Source organism: Coloeus monedula (genome assembly GCF_965178545.1).
Source record: "Coloeus monedula genome assembly, chromosome: 8".
NCBI classification, from domain to species: Eukaryota; Metazoa; Chordata; class Aves; order Passeriformes; family Corvidae; genus Coloeus; species Coloeus monedula.
This window is the reverse complement of record NC_138788.1, coordinates 38,346,013-38,367,151: the sequence shown is the minus strand read 5'-3', so window position 1 is coordinate 38,367,151 and position 21,139 is coordinate 38,346,013. Positions and strand designations below refer to the sequence as shown.

The following is a 21,139-nucleotide window of genomic DNA, read 5'->3' as shown; positions in this document are numbered from 1 at the left end:
TGTTCTAAGGGATGCAGATTTCCCTCAGTGAGTGCTGGACTGAGACTCAGCACAGAAGGGTTTTGGTGCTGAGCTCTCCTTGTGATGCTTTGTTGCTGAAACGGGAAGCTCTGACCTCTCTTCTTCAAAGACCACAATGTGAACCAGCACAAACCAGGAAAACATTGGCCTGTGTGATTTCTGACCTGCTCGCTCTAACTCAGCGAGAGTTCACCCTGCAGCAGATCCAGCTGACAGGAAGCAGGATCGGTGCAGAGATCCTGCAGCTAGCTCCAAGGCAACCTCCGACAGCCAGACGACACTTTACTGAGCAGGGACACTCAGAACTGTTTTCTCCAGCACCAGAAGCAACAGATCACCTCAAATTAATGTTTCTGGACTGAGGGAATCCAAGGAAAGGCTAGACTAGTAGAAGCCCAAAAAATTAACTGATACAGTTCCAAAATCCTGTCCATAGGTCACTTCAGTTTGTGAACCGTTTGAACTCTGAATTTGGCAAAAAGGCTGTTTGGTTGCTGGTTTAGAATCGTGCGTCACCTCTTGGTCGTGGGTAGGGAGAGGATCCTTCTGTCCAACAACATGTTCAAAGGGCCTTAAATCACACTCACTGAGTGTGAGCATGCAAGTTCATATTCACGTTCACGTTCAGTTCAGCACACGGATTCCCTCCCTGGCTGGAGGCAGCAGCTCAGCACTAACCCTACACACACAGCAAGGGCAGGCCCGGGCTGTGCTGCTTTTCCAGGTGACTTGGGAAAGCACAGGGGTAGGACCCAAAGACATCCAAGTCACCAGTACTGCTTGTTCATGTACCTGAAACCATTGATTCTCTCTGCTCTGCAGTAAACAACACGAGAAAGCTTTAACATGCAATGAGAGCCACGTTGTTGTGTGTTGCACATCTTCCAAGGTTTAATAGACACAAAGTGAGTCCATTGTACTTAAGACACTACAATGATTTCATTCTATTGCATGTCCTGACCCAATTACATTTCTCAGAGTACAGTATTGAGTAAAAGTTCGGTAGCTTTAAAATTAACAAGTGTGTGAAATCTGTAAGTAAAATAAGCAGCAGCAATAATCTGGGGAATTTTATCAAGAATAGCTAACTTTTAAGTAATAAATACATTCCGAGTTGTGGTTTTTGCTGTTCTCCTAGTTCATGGCTGTCCGACTGGTCGAATTCTCATACTAGGGTAAGATATCCTTAAGCCTGTCCTGCCTCACACCAGAAGAGCCTCCCAACTCCGCGTCCCGGTGCCTGTCACCTGTCCCGGATGGAATGCGGAGCACTCTGACCAGGAGCCACGTCCTCGTGCCGTGCGCACGGCGGCCTCCCGGTTCTCCTGGGAGCACGTCAGGGTGTTACAGACTCGGTGACCCTCTAGGAGAACAGCTGTGCTCGTCTTCTGTTACCTTGAAGAAAGCCAGAGAGGGAGAGGTTACTGTGATGGACCGGCATAAGCGGTGAGGCACACGCTCTGGCTTCACTCTAAATATAGCCAGGAATTCTCCTGCTCCCAGCTGGCCCAGCAGGCAGAACCAGCAGCGGCTGCAGCTTGGGAAGGAAGCTGCCAGGTTAACAAACCCAAAGTAAGAGTGGGAATTTTCCCCAAGACCAACACAATATGAACTTTAGCGACGATAATAAATCTTCAGTCTGGCTTAAAGACTCTGAAGTCCCTGTTCGGGTGGGTTACTGTAGGTTAATCTGCCACAAGTCCCCACGGAGCGCGCCACGTGAAGAACATCTGCCTCCATTTCCGAGCACAATCTACAAAATAGGATTATTCTCCCCTTGAGAGCAGCCGTACAGAAGCTTTCCTAAGTACCTGCAAGTGCTCAAGCCATTGACCGTGGCTGCAGTGCCCCGGCCCCAGTGCCGGGCGAGGCAGAGCAGCCGTCCCCTGGAGCTGCTGCCCCGCAGGGCCCCTGCAGGCTCCCCTTCCCCTGCCCCACAGAAAGGAGCACACCGGGGCCCTTGGGACAGCCAGTGTCCCTCGCCGGCCTCACGTGCCACACTGTTGTCACTGGCCCTCAAAACAGCTCCCAGTCCCCTGGGCTTAGGGCTACTGACCTGGGAAAGGTGCAGCTCCTGGAGAATGATGTCCCCAGCAAAAACTAGGCGAGTCCTCACCTGTACCCCGCATGCAGGAGGGACTTACACTGGCCCTGTAAGCCAGGTTACAGTGTGGAAGCCTTGGAAGAGTTCCAGAGGAGAATCCACTTGCCTTCAAGTGAAGAAACCAGAAGACACATGGAACAACTTGGTGATACAGAACCAAGTGAGAGAATGGCACGGAGACCTCCACCCACACTGACCAGCTGCAGAAGCATCACTGCACCTCGCTTCCAATGCAATGCAGCTCCAGCAGCCCAGTAATATGACCAGCCCTAGGTCTGTGCCACATCAACTCCAGCTGAGTTGGAAGTGCAGGAGACACCAGCTTGGATCTGTGTTCCTGGCACACAGCATCAACACTATGGAAGAGCAGACCAAAGATGTTCAAACCACCCCCAGCTGAGGTTTGTGACTTACAGAGCACAATGAACCAAGACCACCAAACAGAGAAAAAGGATCACATCTCCAAAGCTGCTGACACGGCAGCAGCACTGCTTCTGCAGGCAGGGGACCCAAAGTGACACTGATTCACTCAGACTCAGCATCCAGAATGATCCGCAGCATTGCCCACACAATGGAGAATGCAAAGAGCTGATTCAATACACCAGGAACATCTGTCCCAAAAGCTGTATTCCAGAGAAGGGCTGCAATCAGGTTTCATACACTCCTTCAGTATTTAGCAGAAACTAGGAGATCTCACCCTAGGATTCTATTACCTGCAGTCAACAGAGTATAAATTCCTACCTAATCTTGCAGGAGAATATTCATTTGTCTTCTGATGAACAGAGAGACTTTCAAGAGCACAGAACAAACTCACTTGCAGGTTTATCACCTTACACGTAGGAAAGCCTTCCTGAGGCCCAGGGATCTGGAACAATATCCCTCAAGTGGCTTTGAAAGCACTGACCCTTTAGAGACAGATTACAGAGTGAGAAGATCTTGTCTAAACAGGAAACAAATGCATTTCCTGGCTGAGGAGGTAACAGCAAGCCCTCAGGTGGTTGGATTCTTTGGGATTTCTCACTGGGAGGAAGAAAGAATCACACCAGAAGTACTATGCCAAAAAGGTCCCAGGGAAGGGTCCTGCCACTGCCAGGGCAGATGGGGCTCCTCCATGGGGACAGGGATTGGAGCCAAACCTCAGCTGCTCCAGGAACTACCCGAGAGCAAATATCAGGGATTATTGTGGGAGCAGAAAGCTGGGGCTACCAGCAACAGAGCAAGCTGCTTTAAAACAGCTGGATGCTCCTTGGCTTGGAAGGCTGGAACCTCAGCACCCAGCTTGGGGTCCTGTAGCCAGGTGGGAGCAGAGCTCTGCAGCTGGGCTCGAGGGGCATGGCCACCCACTGAGTGAGCTCTGATGTCTGTGCAGATGCAGGAGTTTTCATGTGTCCAAGAGGACCACACAGTGACAGCCCCTCGTACGCTCTCACGTCATCACTGGAAAACTTCAGAAATTTACGTTTAAAAACCCACTTCCAGCATGGAGCAGTGGCTGAAGCCCCATGTTCCAGGTATTGCTGCCGCCTCAGTCCACGTCTGAGTAACTAACACAACACACGTGGGCTGAGTCAGGACAGCCTGGGTGCTAGGCTGGGTGTCCAAAGGAGAGGCAAGGCAGCGCTCCTGAAGCCAAGTGCTTGTTCATAATTTAAAAAAATGCAGTTTTGGATCAAATAAAACCATTCATAAATCCAGATTTAACAGCAGCAGCAGAGTGCAGAAGACAATTTATCTTTGGAGGTTGTTGCACCCCAAGTGTGCCCAAGCAGCTTATTTTGAGGATTATTTTCTAATCATAAAGCAATTAACAGCAGGCTGTAATTGAGCATCACCAAATCAGTCTTCCTCCAGCCATCTCTCCTTGGGGGAAGTGCAGAGAGGCTGCTGCTAGCAGCTTCCTTCCCATTCCTTCCTCTTGCAGGAGGAAGAACAGGGTGGCAGGTGGGATCCCCATCTCTGGCCCACTGGATGGGATTTTGGAACCGTCTCCAGCTCTCAAGGCACCAGAATCCATCTGACTTGAGCAGGCTGGCAGCTACGTTCTCCAACACTGGAGTTCTCAAACTCCATCATCCAAGCATCCCTATGACAAATCCTGCACTGAGGGTTTCTGCCTTTGGAAAGGACTGTTTTCTACATGAATAAATGGCTCAGGTTATTGGCTTGCATCAAAACAGAGCCAAGTCATCACTCACAAGGGAAGTCAAACTAGTAATTTGCTACAGTTCATTTCTTCAGCTGCAGAGCACACAGGAAATGTACTTTATAAAGAAACCAAGGCTGGCTGATCCTGCACTAGCACGGACTAATGCAGATGAAACAGGAACTGGTACGTCAGCGAAGGCATTCACTCCTTTAGAAACTCATCAGCCTAATGAGAAGAACCATCACTAAAACCTGCCCAGCTCCTCCCTGCCAGAGACACGCAGGCAGTGACCAGGCCCCGAGGACACGGCTAATGCGGGGCAGCAACGGGGCCCAGTGGGAGCGGCTCCGGCACCAGTGACCCTCAGGTGAGCTCACGTTCACCTGCACGGGCACCTGCACCTCACGCTGTGTCTGCAGGGACGGGAGCACTTCTGCTGCCCACGGGCACCTTGGGGCACGCAGGAGACACAGCCACAGCCCTCACACCAGAGAGACGTCGTAGCCTGTGCATGTGGCAGGGTCCTGCTGCTCCTGCTCCATCAGAGAAAGCACCAGGAGAAGCAAGAGAGCACCTGCAGCTGACTGAAGAGCTGCAGACTTGAGGCACAGGGCTGTGGATATGGAGAGCACGAGCCCTCCAGGAGCTGAGGTATTAAGCCCCATCTGCGTCCTTGCTGCCGGACATGAGAAGCCTATTTCAGCCACACGTAATCTCAGGATGTACAGAGTTCATTATCTGGCTAATGCAGAGCCCATGTGTTCTGTACAGGTAGAGACAGCACACAAAACAGCTGCAGCAAGCAGATTTAAATAAAATAGATCAGGTCCCATGTGGTGGTATAACCCCATCCAGCAGCCAAGAACCTCGCAGCCGCTTGCTCCCTCCCCCACCAGTGGGATCGGGGAGAGAACTGGAAGGACAAAAGCTGGAGAGCTCATGAGCTGAGATAGACAACTTAATAGCGAAAGCAAAAGCTGTGCACACAAGCAAAGCAAAACGAAATTAGACCCCTGCTTCCATAGGCAGGCAGGTGTTCAGCCACCTCTAGGAGAACAGGGCCCTATCACATCTGTGACTTGGGAAAACAAGTGCCACCACTCCAAATGTCCCCCCTTCCTCCTTCTTTCCCCCACTTACCTACTGAGTATGATGTCGTATGGACTGGAATATCCCCTGGGCCAGTTGGGGTAACCTGTCCTGGCTGTGCCCCCTCCCAGCCTCCCACACACTCCCAGCCCCTCCCCAGCACGGCTGTATGAGGGCCAGGAAAGGCCTTGGTTCTGTGCAAGCTCAGCAAGAACAAAAATATCTCTATTTTATCAACCGTGTGTTCAGCACAAATCTAAAACACAGCCCCAAATCAGCCCCTGTGAAGAAAGTTAATTCTACCCCAGCCAAAACCCACACACCCCAGCTTGTGCCCATTTAGTCTGCAGGGCACAGGCGAGCAGCTCCCCAAGTGTTTTACAGTCAGGGGCAGAGCTTGTCACTCAGCCCACACACTCCTGCTCACCTTGATCCCAGCACCACTGATGGCAACTTATGGATAAAACAGAACATGTCAAGGCTGAAAAACAACAGCTTGTATGTTTTTCAATATTAGAAGCCTTCACATCAATTTTTGGGATCAAAGTCTTACCTTTCACACCTGAACATGAAAATGAGAAATATTCAAATATTCAACACCAGGCTGGATGGGGCTTGGAGCAACCTGGGATAGTGGAAGGTGTCCCTGGCCATGGCAGGGGGGTGGAATAAAATGATCTTTTAATTTAATCCAACACAAACCCTCCTGTGATTCTACAATTTGTGTCACCCATTATGTCACCCAGCCCCATGAGCCCAGCAGCTGCACGTGCCATTAGCAATGCACGGCTGCTGTGTGAAGATCCTGTTTGTTCCTCACTTGTAGAGCACAGGCACCCTTCCCCTACACAGAGCTACCACCAAGTTCCCCAAAATCCCCTATTCCTTTTTGGACCAAAGTAGCCTTTCTGTAAGTGCAGCTTGGAGGTACTTAGTACTGTACAAATACCTGCTTAAGTACCATGGAGACAGGATGAGCTCTGAGTCTTGCCTGGGAGGCCAGAGAACTCCCTTGAGTGCCCCTCAGCTCCCACCCTGCTGCTATCCATGCTTGCTGGGAAAAGGGGAATTGTAGCTGCAATTGGGACACCTCCACTTGAGTTCAAAAACCAAATGAGTAAATAAATGTAATTCAGGAATACATACAGAAATTTTGTTTCTACATTATTTGTAATAGTTTTCAGAGAAACCAGTTTCCAGGTTCTTTGTCTGCACATCTCTCCCATTTATTGCCCTGAGACCCCAGCACAGCCCCTGATCCTGTGTGGATCCTACAGGCACTGGGTGCACTGTGGGCTGGTGACACTGCTGTGGGACACCTGCCCTGTCCACTTGTGGGCACGCTGGGCCAGCACAACCAGCAGAGGCCTGGAGCTCCAGCTGGAGCTTGAAGACCCTCAGCCCCGGGAGCAGCTCACTGCGCTCCCAAGGGAGCTGCTAAGCCCTTGGGTGGATACAATCTCCTCCAGCAGCTGAAGTTACGGCTCCTGAAAGCCGATCGCATTCCTGGGCATCGGCACAGCGCAGGTGCAGCCAGAAATAGCACAATGTATGGCCTGGTGGCATTTCCAAAGAACACGCCTGGGAGCAGACAGTGGATGGAGAGGGGCCACGGATGGCAGGACAGGGAGCGGCAGCACAGATCTAGGTGTCTCCAAAGGCAGTCCCTGGGCAAGTGCTTTTGGGAACTGGAAGATTAGTGGGATGTCACCCGATGTTGTGCAGCTCCAACCATCCGTGCTGGGCACACAAAAATGCAGCACAGTCTATTTTGGACTTGTTCTCCCACCTTGCATTAGCATGCAGAGACGCTGACTCCAAGCTGCTTGCAGGAAGACTGCGAAACAGTAATTAAGTTGGATGCCTGGTGTTAGTGGACTGAAGCATCTAGAAAGCAGGCCAAGAAAAATCTCAAGCATTCATCTTCTGTGCTGAAACATTCCATGGGACCAGGCAGATGTGTGAAAAAATATAGCTATCACACCAACCATCCCCACCACTATATATCAAGGTACAGTATTTTTGTGCCACTGGTAGAGCAGAAGAGAGGAGGTCAGAGGAAAAGAGGAGTGATTTATGTTATTCACAAGCTGCTGGCAGCAGCACTGGCTGCATGGACCCACAGAGCCCTGAACACCTTTGAGGGTGAGGTCACAATGTGATGTTCCAGGTTTTACGTTGGTGGTTTCTATGGACAGCGAGCATGCAGCCACCTCTGAGTTTGCTGCACACAGTAGTAGTGTGATGGATGGACTGATGTACTGACACTGGGGGTTTATTAAGCTCATAGCAGTTAAAATAAAAGCCTTCAGCATTTGCAAGTTTAATGGTTCCACAGTCATAGTTTGGGGACAGGGGAGAGAGAGGAAGAATAAAGGATTTTCCAGACTGAAAAAGCAAAGGAATACACATCTTGTAAACTTGTTTCACGCAGAGATGTAGATGAAAACCTACCAGCAGTTTTTCCTAGACGTTTTACTGCATGTCTGCGTGCAGGGAGGGGGCATCTGCCATGAGGAGCCACTCAGGAGGATCACAGAGCAGCAGGCCCAGCCCTGTGGCACAGCAGGAACTGCTGCGCCTGCCAAGGGCCCATCCCTGCAGGGACACCCTCCCCACACAGCAGGGTTGGAGCAGCACAGGCTCCTTGTAAAGCCCCTGATCCCACCACACAATGCATTCCTGGTGCAGGGAAGGGTGGCCTTTGGAAACACAGGTCTCCCTCCCTCCTGTGCCTCGGCCCAAGGCACAGCTGGAGCTGCTCATTCCCAATAAAACGTGTCTGACACCAACCCAGGGGTCCTCGCTCCCCCTTCCCAGCCCTCAGATGGGGTTTCCTTAAGGGCGAGGCAAACATCTGTCGCTCCAAGCCAGGGGCAACTGCTTTCCTTGTGCCTGGAGCTGGCTCCTTGATGTCACGCACCAGTGAAGCTACGGAGCAGCACCAGAAGATGCTGAGTGGACATGTCTCTCCTGGCACTGCTCTAAACCAAGTCTTACAAGTTTGAGTTCTACAGGCTGCTACTCTGCCTGCTGTTTCTCCAGAAACTCGTTTTACTTAATTAAAACACCGTCATTACCTGACTAGTACTTTCTTTGCAAAGAAACCCCAAGGACAAAGCAGTAACAACAAGAAGTGATCCTACCAGCTTTTCCAACTCAAACCAAGTTAAAAAAAAAAAAAAAAAAAATCCAATTTTTCCAGTTTTATGCATCCACAAATGACCTGCAGTGTTTGTACATTTTTCCAGTAACTACCCTCTGCAGAACAGATCACATGCCAGAAGACAGGAAGTTTCCCAATAGAAAGTGTCACCAGTCACAAACCTCTGCTCTGCCCAGGATTAGAATGAGTGGTGTCAGTGTTAAAGTCACCTCATGGACTCTTTCTGATGACAAAAATCTTTGTGCCGCTGCCAGTGAAGCCCCAGCATGATGGATTTTATAGTGTTCCCATCCAGTATTACCAGGTTACCCAGAGCATCTGGGGCTGCCCCTGGATCCCTGGCAGTGCCCAAGGCCAGGCTGGACACTGGGGCTGGGAGCAGCCTGGGGCAGTGGGAGGTGTCCCTGCCCATGGCAGGGGTGGCACTGGATGGACGTCAGGGTCCTTTCCAGCCCAAACCATTTCATGTCGTCCTTCAGGAAAGGACAGTCAATGAGCAGCTGAAGGAAACATTTCAGTTCTATCTTATGGAAAATCAAGCAAAGCAACAAAATTCAATCCTCCTGCATGGAGAGAATTAGGTACAGACAATTCTCTGAAATAATAAGCAGGTTTATAAGTGATGTACCAAAACTCCAGACATGCTGGTCTAGTTGGGAATCTAGGTAAATGTGACATGTGGAACATGGCAAGTTGTGTATTTCTGCTTTTCTGGTTTTGCAGTTCTTTATCCAACTGTCATGTTGTCTTCAGCCTGGCAGACTGTGTTGGCAGCTCAGCTCAGACACGTAAGGCAGGAAATCACCTGTGGAAAGCCAGCTGAAGGAGGCCAACAGAATAGTGATATATGACAAATGTATATACCCACATACACATGCAGAGGTTTGGCTGGAGAGCACAGAGGGAAGGAATGGTTTGGTCTAATCCAGGCCATCCTATCACTTCCTTATCCACATGTTCTCCAGATGTTCTTGTTTCCTCCTGTTTACAGACCTGCTCCGTACCTGTAGCTCAGATCCCATCGTGTCTCTGGAGCAAGGGCTGCTTCTGCTTCTCGAGGCCCTGCCCTGCAGCCTGTCACCCCATCCTGGCTGGGTCCTGCTGGTACCAGCAGCCGGTGTTCTCTGTGGGCTGATGTGTGGTGGGCGAGATCCTCCCATTCTGACTTCCAGCTCTGGGCTTGGAACTCCTCTTGACCATAGCTTTCCTACTCCCCAAGGACTGACGGGCACAGCCAATCTGTCTGATCTGAAGCATTAGCTGCTTCTTCAAGTTGTCCCTTCTCCTCCAGCTGGGCCGTGCCAGCCCACCCAGGACCCACAAGGGCAAGGACAGATGTCAGGAATGATGGTGACATTCACCACCTTTGTCCCATACTGCTCACACACAAGGTGAAGAAGCTCAGAGGACGCAGTTTGCTGCTCCTTTAACCAAAGCACTGTCCAGTCAGGAGCCATGGATTGGCCAGGACTCTTCCACTGGCAAGGACAGTACATTCTGGGCAGCAGGTTTATTTATACTCCTGATCTAGCTAATAGGAATTTGGGTCCAATCCAAACACTCTTGATATAATAAAATCTTTAGCCAGAGTTAAGCAGCAGTTCTACAGGCAAGATCAAGAAGGAAGCTGAAATGTTGCTGCTGCAGTTGTCCAGACACCCTGAGCATGCAGCACGAACATGCCACGCTCTGGTTATTTACTCCAGCCAGGCTTGCTGAGATGGAGTCATAACCCAAGCAAAGCAAGTCCTTCATCACACCCAAGCAAGGGGTGAAGTCCCATGACAGAAGGTATGAAAAAAACCCCATTTTCCCATCAGGATTACACGAGCACTGACCATCCCAGTCCCACTGCATTATGACAGTTTAGATAAAGAGCAGAGTCTACAGGAGCAGCACTGGCTTGCTCACTCAGGGTCCTTCAAGCATGAAACAGAGCAGAGCACTCAAGGGGACAACATAACGAACCACACTGCATAAAGCACAGCCTTTGACACAAGGCTCTTCCTAGTGGTTACCTCTGGTTTTTTGACAGAAAGTTCATCCCTCCCCTTGTCTAATACCATCACAGATGAGGTCTTGTCTGAACAGTGATGACTGAAAGGTTGTGAAATGATTCCAGGTTTCATTCAAGTCACTGGATTTCCCCATGGACTTCTATTCCCAGTCATGCCACATCCTGTATTTTTAGGTACCAAATTTTCATCCCAGGCAGACTGTTTGATGAGAAAGGGAAACCCATCCCCATCCATTACAAAGAATCAGCTCTCATGTTTCCATTCCCACCTGATGTCCTCACACACAGGTGAAGCTCAAAGAAAGTTAATTTGATCCAGGCCATTCCCCAGAGAAACACTGAAAATTCAGGTACAAATCAAACCTCAAGTACTGTGAGAGATACTGAAATACTGTTCCCCAAAGACAGTTTTTGGTACAACCATTTTGAGGAGCCATAAAGGGCCTTCATAAGAAATCCAAACCAGAGGGATCAGAGGGAGGGGAACAAAGGGCCCCCAAGGGCCCTGAACTGTTACAGGTAACTGCTGAGCACCAGCACATACATATGATAAATGTCATCCTAATTCCAGTGGAAGTTTCAGTTCTTTGACCCAAGGAAACTGAAAGGCTAGGAGCTGTTAGTCTTCTAAGCACACAGGGTTAGTTCTGACACAAAGCACTTCAATACCTGCCACATCCCAGCTGTGAACGGCACAGGACTACAGGTTTATCAGTTCCTTGAACAGGTGGTGCTGCTTCCTGACAGCATCCTGCCTGGCCTGCACCTCCCTCTGCGAATAGGGGCTCCAATTCCCACGGTTCCCAAATGAGTTTGAAATTAAAGCTTCTCACCACCTCTGAAATTATCCTCACCAACTAACAGCCAAGCATTTAAGTTTCACAGTTGTCAATCTCAGATTTAATGGAAAAACAAATGCAAACAAATAGTGGAATAGAGTTTAAAATGCATCAGGAGGCTTTTCATGGGAAGCATTAGTCTAGCAATCACTCACCTGATACTGGAGGCAAAGTTATGTCTCAAACTGTGTTAAGAGATCTCGTATTTCTGGAGTCAGGTGCTCGACTGCCTTCGCGGCTTCTGTGATTGCTTTCCGGTACATCCCTTTCTTCTTGCGATTAAATCTCAGTTTGAAAAATTCCGAGAAAGGAGAGAGTTTTGAAACAGATAAGAACGAAGTCGTTGGAGAACCAAACCATGACACTTTAGCTTCTCGCCACGAAGGTTCCCCATTCTCCTTCTGGCTGAGGTTTATGTCGAGAACACGTGCTGGCCACCACGGAAACCCATGAATTTTACCCCAGACAATATCCCCCACTGAAACAGTCCTTCCATCTTCTGTAACACATTTAGATACACTCTGGGTGTGCAGTCTGACTGTCAGGGGCGGCACAATTTTACGCTCATCTTTTGAAGATGAAGAGACGGAGGCATCATCACCAGGCAAAAAGTCACCCAGTTCTGGTGATGTCACTTCTGAACTAGAAGACTTGGATTCATCTAGACTGTCATTGCTACACACCGATAAACTAGAAGAATCTGCTTTTCTTTTACGGTAATTCATGAGGAAAGCCAAGTTATCATGTCCATCTTTACCCTGGGGAAACCTTTTAAAGTCATCATCTTCACCTGAACTTCCTGAAGATATCTCAGCCAAACTTCTGTCGGTGGACTCATCATTGTAAAACGCTCCGGGATTGGAGTCCCTGCTGTTCTGAAGGACATTGATTTCGTCAATCAGTTCTGCCTTATAAATTGAAACACTCTGACCATCGTTGATGCGATGGGGCTTCAGCCGTATCTTTGGGGGTGGGACATCCACACTGGAATGCACTGGCCGCGTGAGCTTCAGTTTTGGAATGGAAGCAAGCTGGCTGCCTGCTGACTTGTCCATTAAACATTTGGTTTGTTGACACCGTTCAGAGTCCCTGGTCTCCTCTTGGTCCCCGGCTCCGTTCTGCAATACCCGCTCTGGACAGAATGGTTTGACCGAGCCATGAACCCGGGAAGGGATTTTTACCACTTCACCTTTCCCTTGTGGAGTACTGTAGGATATTTTTATAACTGGCGTTCGATGAACCAGTTCCCCAGAAAACTTGTCATCCTCCCTCTTCTCTCTTTTGTTCCTTTTCTCCATGTAGTCAGAGTCGCTGTGCTTCTTCTGCTCCTTGTCCTGAATGCTCAGCTTCCTCCTGGTTTTGGCGTTCTGCCGTGGCGCATTCGCATCCTCGGGGTTCAGAGTGTTCTTGCACTTCTCGCAGAGCACCTGCCTGGGCCGCAGCCTGATGGTGCTCATGATGAGCCTCCCCGGGTCCCGGTTGCGTGACAAACGCCTCCTCGTCCTCTTTATAGTCCGTGGCGGCGGCTGCGGGACCCACTGGTTGTAGGTGTGCCGCAGCCACAGGGGCCGGGGGAAGGGGGCTCCCTCGAAGTACGGCGGGTAGGGCGGGAGGCTGCCCGGCGCCGGCAGAAGCGGCGGCACCTGCTCCTCACCGCTGCCCTTGGCGGGCTGGTCACCGGCGGGCCGCGGCTCCGGCTCGCCCTGAGCGGCACCTCTGCCCTCGGCGGCTCCGTTAGCGCAGGCGTCAGCGGGGGGGTCCTCATGCTTGGGGAAGGAGGATGGCAGACAGAACAATCCAGACCTACAATGGGGTAAGAAAGACAGGGAGGGAAAGAAACAGAGTCAGGAGCTTTGAAAGGTGCTTCTCTGGGAGCCCAAAATTCCCAACCTCCCACAACTTCAGTACTAAGAACTCAACACTTTCTCTCGACTTTTAAGACCAGGCAGCCAATTCTGTCACTGAAAAAAAATAACAGCAGTGCATAAATTTGGCAAGGTGTCCTACTCTTCTCCCAAAAAAGGCACAGGGATCAAACCCTGTATTTCTATGAACTTGTTGCACAAAGTTTTGCTCTAAGAAGTTGTTTTATCCCCACAAAGCAGTTTACTGCATCAGCAGGCTGGCAAGGCCGGAGGAAGGATGTGATACGGATTAGCCTAGGGAGCTATGAAACTGCCCTTCTCACTGTAGATGCATGGCTGATTTTCCAGCTTTTCATTCTAAACCTGAACACCTTGCCTTGGGTGGATAACTTGCACAGGTTCACCAAGACACAGCACTGCTCCTCTTCCCTGGTCTCTCCATCTACAGCTGTATTTGCTACCATAAGGAACCCCCTGCTCCTTCAGAGCAGCAAGGTTAACAATGATGATATTCTACTCTTCAATGCCAAGTCTCATTACAGGCCACCAAAGCCTGGATACAGTATCTTGCCTGGATATTGGCAAAAGCAAATCCTCTGAAATGCTGAAACTCACAACTGCAATTCATGTCTCCAAAATTTATGAATTTATGCTCTTGGCCTGGCATTAGAAATATTATGCTAACACAGCACTGGGACAGATTCTGCCCTGAAACACTGACTCTGACTGGGCAATGCTCACTGCCTTGGCTTTCCAGAGACACTTCTGCAGAGAACACACCCTCAGAGAAGCATGTGGGCTTCTTTAATAGTAATGAAATGTTGTATAGGAGAGCCACGAAGAAGAGACAGAGGAATGGAGAACAGGTACAGGCCAAATACCAGTGGGTTTTGGATGCTACATTCCCATTCCCTTCCTTGCCAGCCATTGCTTTCTTTCCAATCACCAAGAAGGAAGGACCCTTCCTGAGGCAAGGGAGGAGTTCCTTGGTGGTGTCACAGAGAGGGACACTTTGGTAAGCGTTAGCAGAAGGGCACTGAAGAGCAGCTGAAGGCACCCACTCAGTCCCACACCTCTGACCAAGAGCAGCACAAAGCCACTGCCGTGGGTTTCCCGATGGAGAGGAGCCTCCAAAGTCCTTCCCCATTACTGGAAAAGTGCAAGAACCTGCTGTTAAATGACAGTTTAACTGGGAAAGGATTAAGCTGTTGTAATCATGCAATTTGGAATAAAAGATGTTTGTTCTAAGAGGCTTTTTTTAAACAGAGACAACCGAAAATGTAGGCGTCTTTAAATGACAGCCCAGAAAGCCAGTACAGTGCGTACAGCCAGACAGGGATGTCGGCACCACTCACAATCCAAAGTGAGACCATTTCTGAATGAAACGATGGCTACAAATTATGGTTATTTTATGCAGTGAGATTGCATGACTTGGTCGCAACAGAAAACTACTCCTCGTGCAGACACAAGCCCACTCCCCCTGCTTGTGCAGGGCCTCTGTCCACTCCCACAGCCTGGCTCTGAGCAGGCAGATCACTGTACCCTCCAGAGTGGCACGGAGCTCTTTGCCTGGCAGAACTGGAGCACCCAAAGGTTCACTCACAGGATGGTTTATGCCTGTAACATTAAGGCACCAGCACACTGTAACCCCGCTGGGCTGGACCCGGCCTCATGCCATGGAATGTGCCCACAGACCCCAGGCCACTGCCCTCCCCAGCTGCCACCCTGTGCCAGGCGCCAGTTCAGCAGGGAGCCCTGTTAGAAAGATGGGGACAAACTCTTCTCAGTAGGGCCTGTTGGAACAGGACAAGGAGTGATGGCTTCCCACTGCCAGAGGGCAGGGATGGATGGGATATTGGGAAGGAATTGTTCCCTGGCAGGGTGGGCAGGCCCTGGCACAGGGTGCCCAGAGCAGCTGGGGCTGCCCCTGGATCCCTGGCAGTGCCCAAGGCCAGGCTAGACATTGGGGCTGGGAGCAGCCTGGGGCAGTGGGAGGTGTCCCTGTCATGGCAGGGCTGGCACTGGATGGGCTTTGAGGTCCCTTCGGACCCAAACCATTCAATGACTCCATGACTGTGTAGCAGCACCAGTGCCAGCACTCTGGGAGAAGACATGACCTGCCTTGTCCAAGGGATGACACAAACTGACATGCTGGAAATCAAAGCAACTTAGAGTTAAGTTTTGGTGGCAGCACCTTCTTCATGGCCAGGTATGGAATGACTTGTTTGGGGGGCCATGGCCAGGTGGGGAGAGATGAGCTCTGTGAAATCCCACTATGGCACATGACATGGCAGGACTGCTCCTGTACTGGAAGTGTCTCCAAAGGCCAAGAGAGCAGTTCCATTGAGGAACCATGCTTCTCCCACACCTTCCACACCCCTTCCAGGCAGAGGAAGGAGGAGCTCTGCTGTCTTGGCCACCTCCCTATAAAACATAGTGCATGCCAGCCCTACATCTCGGGCACAGGGGGAGGAAAATAGCTCCAGAGAGGCCACGCACAGATACTCTCACCTTGTCAGCCATTGCCAGGCACCCGCAGTGCCCGGTCAGCACGAGCAAACCACAGCCACTGCCCAGGGCTGCTTTTGCTTTCTCTATCCCCCCCCCCCACTGCACACTCCAGAGGGGTTCCTCTATCCCCACCCCCACTGCACACTCCACATGGGGATGCACTGACAGACCAAGCTCACCAGGCTCCTGCAGCCCCCTGAGAAGGCCAACTACACCTGGTTCCATCCTACCCTGAGCCAGCTGCCGTGCCCACAGCCCCTGGCGCTGCCCCCACCCAGCCCAAAGTTGCCTTCCATGGCTGGCAGAGCTCCTTGTAAGAGGATTTCATGCCAGTGTGTTCCCATCCACAGCAGAATGAGAGACACTTCATCTGACACACCTGGTCTTCCAGGAGAAGCTCACTTCTCCCACGAGGAAAAACACCAAGTTCACCACCCTTCCCTACACCCCCCAACTTTTGTGTGCAAATTAGGACAAAGTTCATGTTATTTCTTCTGCCAACTCACTGTCACTGTTGGTCCTGCAGACCTAACCCCACCCAGCTGGGATGAAGGTGCCTGAGGTGAAGGTTAGGGGCAGGAGTGCTGTGCAGGTACAGTGTGTGCAGTGTCCAAGGCCAGGCTGGACAGGGCTTGGAGCAAACTGGGATAGTGGAAGGTGTCCCTGCCCACGGCAGGGGGTGAAACAGGATGAGCTTTAAGGTCCCTTGCAATCCAAGCCATGCTGGGATTCTGTGATTAAAGCAGCAGGAAATACTGCTGATGGGATTTCACCCTGCTTGTAATCCCCCTTTCTGGGGCAGCTGCAGCCAACTGGACTCGGTTACCTCAATCTAGTCTCTGCTCGGTACAGAAGATGCCATCCTCCTTTATTTATACCCCTGCATAATTAAAACCCAACTTTTAAAGTAAGTTCACTTGCAGTAAAACTACCAAATCTTGTTATCAAAACCACTATAATTGCAGTCAAAATGCATTTAAATCTCTACTTGAGCATGTACACTACGGAGCTCACTTTGAGCAGAGCCAGTTTATTGGAAGCTAATAACTGCCAGTCACTGGGCAGGCCCTGGTGCTTGCTGCATCATCCAGGCTGGGACAGGGAGGGACACGCATAGGAAGGACACAAGCACTTTTTTTTGCAAATAATTCCCCAGTGGTTGGAAGGTCAGGCATGAGTGTTCTCTACATCCCCCCAGCCCTAAAGGCGCAGAGTGCAGGAAGGGGGGACAGGCAGGGAGCGGGCAGGGCACAGGCAGGCAGTCCTGCTGGCCACACACCTGCCCACGGGCTGAGCCCCTGCAAACCTGGGCAGGCGGCTCAGGGTTCAAACCTGCACCTGCCTTTGTGGTAAAATAACAGAGGTATCCAGCTGGGACCTGGATGGACGGGGTGCCCTGGGTGCTCAGGGTGGCAGGCCTTCCTCCTGCTCAGCTTCCCACAGCACTTGCTACAGCTTAGGAGAAACAATCATGGAATTACAGAATGTCTGCATTGAAAGGGACCTTAAAAATCATCCAGTTCCAGTTCTCCTGCCATGGGCTGGGATATCATTCATTAGACAACTTGCTCCAAGCCCTGTCCAAGCTGACCTTGAACACTTTCAGGGATGCGGCAGCCACAACTAAGTAAAACAGATTCATCTACTGTGTGATGCTGAAACCATTTTAAACCACAAAAGAAAGCTGAAGAACCACCATACAGGCCCTCCCTCCCTTTTGGGGTAATCTCTTTCTATGCAGGTATAACAACCTGCTCTGGTGGCTCTTCTCCTGCCAGTCCCATCTCACTGCCCAGGGGATACAGGCAGAGCATGGGTGACCCCTGCACAGGGACAAGCTGGTGGGACACACCTCCATCAGCCAGGCAACAGCAGGAGGGGAAACAGCTCTGCCACATATCCATTTCAGGCACTCCAAGTTCAGCACCAAGTGGATAAATTCCTGCTGCCTTTGGGACACATCCTGACCTTCACCTTCCAATCACTGCCAGGCCGACTCCTGTGTTCTGCTGTAGGATGAACAAGAGCTCTCCTCCCCTCCACACCCCAGACCTGGGATGACTGCAGTGCTCACTCCAAGTCCCCAGGAACCACCAGGAGCCAGGTACCTGCCTCACACAGAGAGTTCCTTCCTGAGAGCCACAAGCAGAGGCTGTGGCTCTCCCATTGTGCTGCCCAGCGCACCTCCCTGCCCCACTATGGTCAGCACAGGCCAGCCAGTGCTTGGCAGCACCACGGGCAGGATGCGGCACCTGGGGACGGCCACAGAACAAGCATTGACCTTCAGGGACAGCCCCAATGCTCAGAGGGCTGGTCATCCACTGCCCCCCTCCCACCCAGCACAGACCAGTGTCACCACTGACAGAGCTGGGGCAGCACTGGGCTGCAGAGCTGCCTTAGAGCCTGGGAAAAACACCCATCTGGTTGTTCCTTGGACCCACTGGGGGCAGAGGGAGGAAGAAAGACAAATAATGGAAAAAGGTTAGGGTGAAAAAAAAGCAGGTAAAAGAAGTGTCACTGCAGAGAATGACAACTGAAATGTGAAAAGGCAGAAACAGCTGGTTTAGGGGGCTCGAGGGACACCAACTGCTCGGGCTGGGACCAGACTCCAGGGTGGGTTTATGGACTCTGTGCAGCGTTAGGTGCCTGAATGCTTTTGAAGATCTGGCTCAAATTTTCCAGGATACCCATGTGAAATTGAATAAATGATGAAAATGAAGCTCATTAGTCCTGCCCCACACACCTCGGAGGAAAGATCAGAGAGATGAGGCTGCTGTGCTCCCACGCAGCACTGATCTGGCATGTCCCTTACCCAGCACACAGGCACCAAACCTGTTCTTCACAGAAACACAGCCCAGCACCGCGCCGGCCACAGCGCTCGGACAGCCGGACCTGCCCCGCTGTGGGCAAAACCACCTCCGGAGCCGGGGCAGGTGCGACACACGAGGGTCCCCGCCGGGCAGAGCCGCAGCCTGTGGGTGCCCTGGTCGGAGAGATGCCCCTCTCGGGTCCGCAGAAACTCGGGTAGTGCAGCGGCACGATGAGGGCCGGGGCCGGGGCTGCTGCGGCCACAGCCCAGCGGGAACCCGGGCGACGCCGCGGGACCTCCCCGGGAACCGCCGCCTGCCCCGGGGCTCGGCCGGGGAGGTGGGGAGGGGGTCCGGGAGGGGGAGCTCGGGGAGCGCCGGGCGAGGAGAGAGGACGGGGAGAGCAGTGAGCGAGGCTGCGGCCGCGAAGGGTCGGCGGGTCCAGCCCCGGGTCCGGGACACGCTCACCGGGGCCACGTGCGGGGCCGCGGCCGGTCCGGCCCCACCGGCCCCGGGGCGGGGGCACCACTCCGGCCCCGCCGCGTGCCCCGGGCCGGTCCCGACCCCGCCGCTTTGTCCCGCGGGGCGAACAAAGGGCGCGGGGGCAGCGCGGCCCCGCCGGCCCCGACCCCGCTCGCCGCCCCCGCCGCGGCCCCGGTGCCCCCATCCCCGGCCGCACCTCTTGGAGCAGTCCAGCAGCACGCCGGTGAAGCGCCGCTCCCCGCAGCTCAGCGTCACCACCAGCGTGTCGTTCACCATCTGCTCCACCAGCACCGGCACCCACGCGCCCACCCGCGGCGGCGGCGCCCCCGCCGCGTCCCCCGCCGCCGCCCCGGCCTCGGCCATGCTCCCGCCGCTCCCCGCCGGCGGGGCCGCTGGGGCCGGGCCGCGCGGTGACCTCACGGAGCGCCCGCCGCCGCCGGGCGTGACGTCACAGCACCGCCCCGCGGCCGGGCGTGACGTCACAGCACCGCCCCGCTCCGGGGCACGTGCGTGAGACGGGGCGGGGGCGAACGGGGCGGGGCGAGGGGGCGGGGTCTGTTCGGACCGGGCGGGGTCTGTTCGGACCGGGCGGGACCGGCACCTCGCGCCACCTGGCGGCTGAGCTGCGCACCGGCACCAGCGGGCGGGGCGGGAACGGGGCGGGGCCACCCTGGGGGCGGGGCCAGCGGGGCCCGGAACCACTCGCGGGGCGGGGCCGCCGCCTCAGTGCGGCCTCCCCGTGTGGGGAGCCGGGTCCCTCCGGCGGCAGTGCCGGCAAAGCCAGCCCGTGCGCGACCTCAGCGCACTGTCACACTCAGCTCCAGCTTCCTTTGAATTCCGACGTTCTGAAAAGTTGCACCCACTTACCTTCATAACCACCCTTTACAGAATCCCAGAATAGCTGGGGTTGGAAGGGACCTCTGGAGATCACCCAGTTCAGGGCGCTGCCCAGGCAGGGTCACCTGGAGCAGGGTGACACAGGAACGTGTCCAGGAGGGTTTGGGATGTCTCTGGAGAGGGAGACTCCAGCCCCTCCCTGGGCAGCTGTTCCAGGGCTCTGCCCCTCCATGGAAAGAAGTTTTTTCTCATGTGGGGCTGGAACTTGCTGTGGTTTAGTTTCTGGCCGTTGCTCCTTGTCCTGTCTCTGGCACCGCTGAACAGAGTCTGGCACCATCCTCTGGCAGCCCTTGAGGATATTTGTATGGATTGATGGGATCCCCTCTCAGCTTCCCTTCTGCAGACTGACCAGGCCCAGCTCCCACAGTCTCTCCTCATCTCAGAGATGCTCCAGTCCCAAAATCACCTCTGTGGCCTCTGCTGGACCCTCTCCAGTAGCTGCTTGACTTTCTTGTCCTGAGGAGCCCAGAACTGGGCACAGCACTCTGGATGTGCCCCACTGGGGTTGAGTAGAGGGGCAGGATCACTCCCTGACCTGCTGGCTACGCTCTTCCCAATGCAAATACTGATCCAAATGCATCCCGATGCAAATATTTACAAATAACATGTTTATTTTTACCAATGCTTTCTGGAAGGAGCCTGTGATTTCCCAAATTGCTGACAGACTGAAGCATGCCTGATCCATATGGAATCAATACAGTGTCTCTGCTGTTACTGAAGCTGAATTCTCATTGTACCCAAAGGGCTGAGACCCAACTGTGTCAAGTAGAGACTTGCCAGAAAGGCTAATAAACGATTACTCCCATGAGCAGCACTGTGCTTCCTTGCTTCTGTTAATCTAAACAGCAAAATAGAACAAAAAAATTTCAGTTAGTGTTTGGTATCATTTTAATGGAACTCTGTTAGTGTTTCAATCACCCTATCAAGAGGGCTCCATGAGCCAAGGTGCTGGGGCTGCCTTGGAAATATGTTGAGAGTAGCACAGAGGCACAGAGGGAAGTTCTGATGTCCCCAAGGACAGAGAAATCTGAACTGATATTTTGAAGCGTCTTCCAAACACTGACAATTGTGTTCAGGAAGTTCAGCTGGCATCCCTGCAGCGTTCCCTGTCCCTGTACTAAATCCAGTGGCTCTGGGTGTACCTGGGGCAGCTGGGCCATCTCGGAATATACAGAATGAATCAGTGCCCAGCTA

General features: G+C 52.6%; 1 protein-coding gene across 1 annotated transcript; it reads right to left on the bottom strand.

Moving 5' to 3' along the window:
* Window positions 1-1,260: 1,260 nt before the first annotated feature.
* Window positions 1,261-19,455, bottom strand: PWWP2B (PWWP domain containing 2B). The gene is made up of 3 exons (XM_082285909.1): window positions 19,245-19,455; window positions 11,538-13,185; window positions 1,261-1,416 (listed from the first exon to the last, which is right to left on the bottom strand). Exons 1-2 carry the CDS (start codon window positions 19,409-19,411, stop codon window positions 11,556-11,558), a joined length of 1,797 nt encoding a protein of 598 aa, XP_082142035.1. The 5' UTR covers window positions 19,412-19,455; the 3' UTR covers window positions 1,261-1,416; window positions 11,538-11,555.
* Window positions 19,456-21,139: the final 1,684 nt, after the last annotated feature.

Excerpts from the sequence above, each read along its gene's own strand:
- PWWP2B (XM_082285909.1), bottom strand. The coding sequence starts at position 19,411 with ATGGCCGAGGCCGGGGCGGCGGCGGGGGACGCGGCGGGGGCGCCGCCG. Across the intron at positions 13,186-19,244 it reads CTGCTGGACTGCTCCAAGAG|GTCTGGATTGTTCTGTCTGC; the intron begins GTGCGGCCGGGG and ends ACCCCATTGTAG.